Source organism: Sardina pilchardus, chromosome 16 (genome assembly GCF_963854185.1).
Source record: "Sardina pilchardus chromosome 16, fSarPil1.1, whole genome shotgun sequence".
Taxonomy (NCBI): Eukaryota; Metazoa; Chordata; class Actinopteri; order Clupeiformes; family Clupeidae; genus Sardina; species Sardina pilchardus.
The window spans coordinates 33,274,689-33,281,029 of record NC_085009.1 but is presented as its reverse complement, the minus strand read 5'-3'; the positions used below and the strand labels follow the sequence as shown (position 1 = coordinate 33,281,029).

Genomic DNA, 6,341 nt, shown 5'->3' with positions numbered 1-6,341 from the left:
GTGTGTGTGTGAGACGCACACCTCCCAGGAGAACCTGAGGTCAGTTGCCTGAGCACCAGCAAGCAGAGCAACACCATCAGACATCAGATCCATCTCTAGCCCTGGGGACAGTGTGTGTGTGTGTGTGTGTGTGTGTGTGTGTGTGTGTGTGTGTGTGTGTGTGTGTGTGTGTGTGTGTGTGTGTGTCTGTGTGTGTGTGTGTGTGTGTGTGTGTGTGTGTGTGTGTGTGTGTCTGTGTCTGTGTGTGTGTGTGTGTGTGTGTGCGTGTGTGTGTGTGTGTGTGTGTGAGTGCGTGCGTGCATGCATGCGAGTGTGTGTGCGTGTGTGTGCGCTTGTGTGTGTCACTGCAGATAATGATAGTATTATGGGATGTTTAAAAGGCTGCAGTGATGATGGGCTGAAACAGTCAAGAGGGAGAGGGAGAGAGAGAGAGAGAGAGAGAGAGAGGAGCAGAGGGAGGGAGGAGGAGAGAGGGAGGGAGAAGGGGTGAGAGGGAGAGAGAAAGGGAGAGAGAGAGGGAGGAGGAGAGAGAGAGGAGCGGGGAGAGAGAGAGAGAGAGAGAGAGGAGCAGAGGGAGAGGGAGGAGGAGAGAGGGAGGGAGAAGGGGTGAGAGGGAGAGAGAAAGGGAGAGAGAGAGGGAGGAGGAGAGAGAGAGAGAGGAGCGGGGAGAGAGGGAGAGAGAGAGAGAGGAGCAGAGGGAGAGGGAGGAGGATAGAGGGAGGGAGAAGGGGTGAGAGGGAGAGAGAAAGGGAGAGAGAGAGGGAGGAGGAGAGAGAGAGAGAGAGGAGCGGGGAGAGGCGGGTTTGGGAAAGGAGAGAGATGAGGATGAGATTGTGTTGTGATTCCTACATTCCATTTAGCTGCTGTGGATGAAAGAGAGAGACAAAGACAGAAAGACAGAGGAGGAGAGGAGAGAGAGAGGAGGAGAGGAGAGAGAGAGAGAGAGAGGGATGAGAGAGGAGGAGGGATGAGAGAGGAGGAGAGGAGAGAGAGAGGGATGAGAGAGGAGGAGAGGAGAGAGAGAGAGAGGGATGAGAGAGGAGGAGGGATGAGAGAGGAGGAGAGGAGAGAGAGAGAGAGGGATGAGAGAGGTGGAGGGATGAGAGAGGAGGAGAGGAGAGAGAGAGAGAGGGATGAGAGAGGAGGAGGGATGAGAGAGGAGATGAGAGAGAGAGGGATGAGAGAGAGGGAGGGATGACAGGAGAGAGAGAGAGGGATGAGAGAGAAGGAGGGATGAGAGAGAGGGGTGAGAGGAGAGAGAGGGATGAGAGAAGAGGAGATGAGAGAGAGAGGGATGAGAGAGGAGGAGGGATGAGAGAGAAGGAGGGATGAGAGAAGAGGAGGGATGAGAGAGAAGGAGGGATGAGAGAGGAGGAGGGATGAGAGGAGAGAGAGATGGATGAGAGAAGAGGAGAGGAGAGAGAGAGGGATGAGAGAAGAGGACAGGAGAGAGAGAGGGATGAGAGAGGAGGAGGGAAGATGAGAGGAGAGAGAGAGAGAGGGATGAGAGGAGAGAGAGAGGGATGAGAGAGGAGGAGAGGAGAGAGAGAGGGATGAGAGAAGAGGAGAGAGGATGAGAGAGGAGGAGGGATGAGAGAGGAGGAGAGGAGAGAGAGAAGGAGGGATGAGAGGAGAGGAGAGGAGAGAGAGAGGGATGAGAGAGAAGGAGGGATGAGAGGAGGAGGGATGAGAGAGAAGGAGGGATGAGAGGAGAGGAGAGGAGAGAGAGAGGGATGAGAGAGGAGGAGGGATGAGAGAGAAGGAGGGATGAGAGAAGAGAGAGAGGAGAGAAGGAGGGATGACTTGACGAATCTCACACTGCAGTGGCTCTTCCGTCTCCCCCCTCCAAGAGACACACACACACACACACACACACACACACACACACACACACACACACACACAGTCACACACAGTCACACACACACACACACACACACACACACACACACATGCACACGCGCTCACACAAGCACACACACACACACACAGAGACAGAGACATTGTCCATTAGTCTTGAGTCGAGTGCCGCAGAATTATTCACTCCTTTCTCTCTCTCTCTCACACACACACACAGCATTCTACATTCTTCTCTCTCTCTCTCTCACAGACAGACAGACACACACAGCATTCTACATTCTTCTCTCTCTCTCACACAGGTGTAGGTGTGTGTAGGTGTGTCAGTGCTGTGTAGGTGTGTGTAGGTGTATGTCAGTGCTGTGTAGGTGTGTGTAGGTGTGTGTAGGTGTGTGTAGGTGTGTGTCAGTGCTGTGTAGGTGTGTGTAGGTGTATGTCAGTGCTGTGTAGGTGTGTGTAGGTGTGTGTCAGTGCTGTGTAGGTGTGTGTAGGTGTGTGTCAGTGCTGTGTAGGTGTGTGTAGGTGTATGTCAGTGCTGTGTAGGTGTGTGTAGGTGTGTGTCAGTGCTGTGTAGGTGTGTGCCAGTGCTGTGTAGGTGTGTGTAGGTGTGTGTAGGTGTGTGTCAGTGCTGTGTAGGTGTGTGTAGGTGTGTGTAGGTGTATGTCAGTGCTGTGTAGGTGTGTGTCAGTGCTGTGTAGGTGCTGTGTAGGTGTGTCAGTGCTGTGTAGGTGTGTGTAGGTGTGTGTAGGTGTTACGACCCGGCTCTAAGCCGCAACATAAAGAGGGAGTCGGGACAACAGAGTTCAACTTTAACCAGTAAAGCATTTATTAAAATGAACAAAAAGCATAACCATTACCAAAAGATGTCTAGGGGAAACTAAAGGTATGTATGCAAGTGTTCATGTGGGTGCGTGTATGCCAAAGTCAGTATGATGTTCAAAGCTAGAAAGAGAAGGTGCCAGTGGGAGAGAGATAACCCAAAGGTGCCTGCAACAGAATGTGCCTAACCGAAAAGTGCCCAAATCAAGAGAGAGAACAACCCCTTAAATACCCACACCTTCACCAGGTGTGCATGATTGGCTAATTAGCATTTCCCATGCACTGGCCACTACAGGCCTGAAGGGGCACAGGGGGTCGTAACAGTAGGTGTGTGTAGGTGTGTGTCAGTGCTGTGTAGGTGTGTGTAGGTGTATGTCAGTGCTGTGTAGGTGTGTGTAGGTGTGTGTAGGTGTGTGTAGGCGTGTGTAGGTGTGTGTCAGTGCTGTGTAGGTGTGTGTAGGTGTATGTCAGTGCTGTGTAGGTGTGTGTAGGTGTGTGTAGGTGTGTGTAGGTGTGTGTAGGTGTGTGTCAGTGCTGTGTAGGTGTGTGTAGGTGTGTCAGTGCTGTGTAGGTGCTGTGTAGATGTGTGTCAGTGCTGTGTAGGTGTGTGTCAGTGCTGTGTAGGTGTGTGTAGGTGTATGTCAGTGCTGTGTAGGTGTGTGTAGGTGTGTCAGTGCTGTGTAGGTGTGTGTAGGTGTGTATAGGTGTGTGTAGGTGTGTGTAGGTGTGTGTAGGTGTGTGTCAGTGCTGTGTAGGTGTGTGTAGGTGTGTCAGTGCTGTGTAGGTGCTGTGTAGGTGTGTCAGTGCTGTGTAGGTGTGTGTAGGTGTATGTCAGTGCTGTGTAGGTGTGTGTAGGTGCTGTGTAGGTGTGTGTCAGTGCTGTGTAGGTGTGTATAGGTGTGTGTAGGTGTGTCAGTGCTGTGTAGGTGTGTGTCAGTGCTGTGTAGGTGTGTGTAGGTGCTGTGTAGGTGTGTGTAGGTGTGTGTAGGTGTGTGTCAGTGCTGTGTAGGTGTGTGTAGGTGTATGTCAGTGCTGTGTAGGTGTGTGTAGGTGTGTGTAGGTGTGTGTCAGTGCTGTGTAGGTGTGTATAGGTGTGTGTAGGTGTGTCAGTGCTGTGTAGGTGTGTGTAGGTGTGTGTAGGTGTGTCAGTGCTGTGTAGGTGTGTGAAGGTGTATGTCAGTGCTGTGTAGGTGTGTGTAGATGTGTGTAGGTGTGTGTAGATGTGTGTAGGTGTGTGTCAGTTCTGTGTAGGTGTGTGTAGGTGTGTGTAGGTGTGTCAGTGCTGTGTAGGTGTGTGTAGGTGTGTCAGTGCTGTGTAGGTGTGTGTAGGTGTTTGCCAGTGCTGTGCGGGTGTGTGTCAGTTCTGTGTAGGTTTGTGTAGGTGTGTGTAGGTGTGTGTCAGTGCTGTGTAGGTGTGTGTCAGTGCTGTGTAGGTGTGTGTCAGTGCTGTGTAGGTGTGTGTATGTGTGTGTCAGTGCTGTGTAGGTGTGTGTCAGTGCTGTGTAGGTGTGTGTCAGTGCTGTGTAGGTGTGTGTAGGTGTATGTCAGTGCTGTGTAGGTGTGTGTAGGTGTGTGTCAGTGCTGTGTAGGTGTGTGTAGGTGTGTCAGTGCTGTGTAGGTATGTGTAGGTGTGTCAGTGCTGTGTAGGTGTGTGTATGTGTTTGTCAGTGCTGTGTAGGTGTGTTTAGGTGTGTGTAGGTGTGTGTGTATATGTATGTGTGTATATAAGAATGTTTGTGTGTGTATATAAGAGTGTGTGTGTGGGGGGGTATGTAAAAGTGTGTGTGTGTGTGTTAGTGTTAATTTCGTCAGACGAGACGAGACTAAATATGTTTGTCAACGACCTTTTTTTCCGAGACGAAGACAAGACGATGACGAGACTGAACCAATGTCCTGAAACACTGACTCAGACTTTGATAAAATGCATTAATGTTGACGAAAAAAGACGAGACTAAAATGTTTTGCATGATATAAAAACTAAGATAAAATCTCTCTTCGTTTTCATTCACAAAATGAGAAGACAGAATATCTACCTGTTAAGCGTTCAAAATAGTCCAAATGAGTTCATGCACAGCAGCTTTCCTGTAGGCTAGGCTGCGCACTGTTGCTGCAATAGCAAACTATAAGCACACCGGAGATTTCTGCCAGAGTTAGCAAGCTAACTACAACGCCACAACACGACATATTCATAAGTTGCAGCTTCTCTCATACATATACAAATCAACATCCCTCAGAATATCCATACGAATATATTCAGCAAGTAATGTCAACTATTTAACGAGTTACACCAGAGACACTTATGGTAACACTGATGATGCAAAGTTCGCTAGCAAGAAAGCTAATGACACTAATGTTTGGGGCTGTATGCTATGGCGTTTAAGCGCATAGCGCCATCTAGTGTAGCGGATTAAAACATTCGTAGGCTTACTTTGGGACTGCTGTGGACATAAGATATTGGGATGTGTGAAACACATAACTGACTCACTATTTTTGACTGAAATAGTAGCCTATTCAAAAGTGATTTGTTATATAAAAAAGACTAAAATGTTTTGACTAAAACTTGACTAAGATACCTTGAGTTTTCTTTCGACTAAAACGAGACTAAAACGATGAGACTTTTAGTCGACTTAAACTAGACTGACAAAAATCATATTTAAATGACTAAGACTAAAACGAGCATTTCGTCACATGACTAAGACTACGACTAAATTAAAAATAGGTGACAAAATTAACACTAGTGTGTGTGTATTGATGTTGAGGCTCTTGTCCTCCCTGCAGACTCCCACTCAGATGACTTTGGCCCCGCCTCCTCAGATGACTTTGACCCCGCCTCCTCCAAGAGCAAGTACGACTGCATGGACTTCGACAGCCTGCTGCAGGAGGCGCAGAGCAGCCTGAGGAGGTGAAGAGGAGAAGAGGAGGTGAAGAGGTGGAGAAGAGAAGGTGTAGAGGAGGAGAAGAGGAGGTGAAGAGGAGAAGAAGAGGAGAAGAGAAGAGGAGGGCAGGAGGGCTCCACCCCTCTACAGCTCTACAGCTCCACCCCTCTACAGCTCCTCCCCTCCACCCCTCTACAGCTCCACCCCTCTACAGCTCCACCCCTCCACCCCTCTACAGCTCCACCCCTCTACAGCTCCACCCCTCTACAGCTCCACCCCTCTACAGCTCTACAGCTCCACCCCTCCACCCCTCTACAGCTCCACCCCTCTACAGCTCCACCCCTCCACCCCTCTACAGCTCCACCCCTCCACCCCTCTACAGCTCCACCCCTCTACAGCTCTACAACTCCACCCCTCTACAGCTCCACCCCTCTGCATCTCTACAGCTCCACCCCTCTACAGCTCCACCCCTCTGCATCTCTACAGCTCCACCCCTCTACAACTCCACCCCTCTACAGCTCTACAGCTCCACCCCTCTACAGCTCCACCCCTCTACAGCTCCACCCCTCTACAGCTCCACCCCTCTACAGCTCCACCCCTCTACAGCTCCACCCCTCCACCCCTCTACAGCTCCACAGCTCCACCCCTCTACAGCTCCACCCCTCTACAGCTCCACCCCTCTACAGCTCCACCCCTCTACAGCTCCACCCCTCTACAGCTCCACCCCTCCACCCCTCTACAGCTCCACCCCTCTACAGCTCCACCCCTCCACCCCTCTACAGCTCCACC

At 50.6% G+C, this 6,341-nt stretch overlaps 1 protein-coding gene across 1 annotated transcript in view; it reads left to right on the top strand.

Moving 5' to 3' along the window:
• ppargc1a (peroxisome proliferator-activated receptor gamma, coactivator 1 alpha) overlaps positions 1-5,650 on the top strand; it is a 46,305-nt gene extending 40,655 nt beyond the window's left edge. Inside the window, exon 14 of the mRNA XM_062516987.1 lies at positions 5,455-5,650. Within this exon, the coding sequence (XP_062372971.1) occupies positions 5,455-5,582 (128 nt within the window). The 3' untranslated portion in view covers positions 5,583-5,650. The remainder of the gene's footprint in view (positions 1-5,454) is intronic.
• The last annotated feature ends 691 nt before the right edge of the window (positions 5,651-6,341 follow it).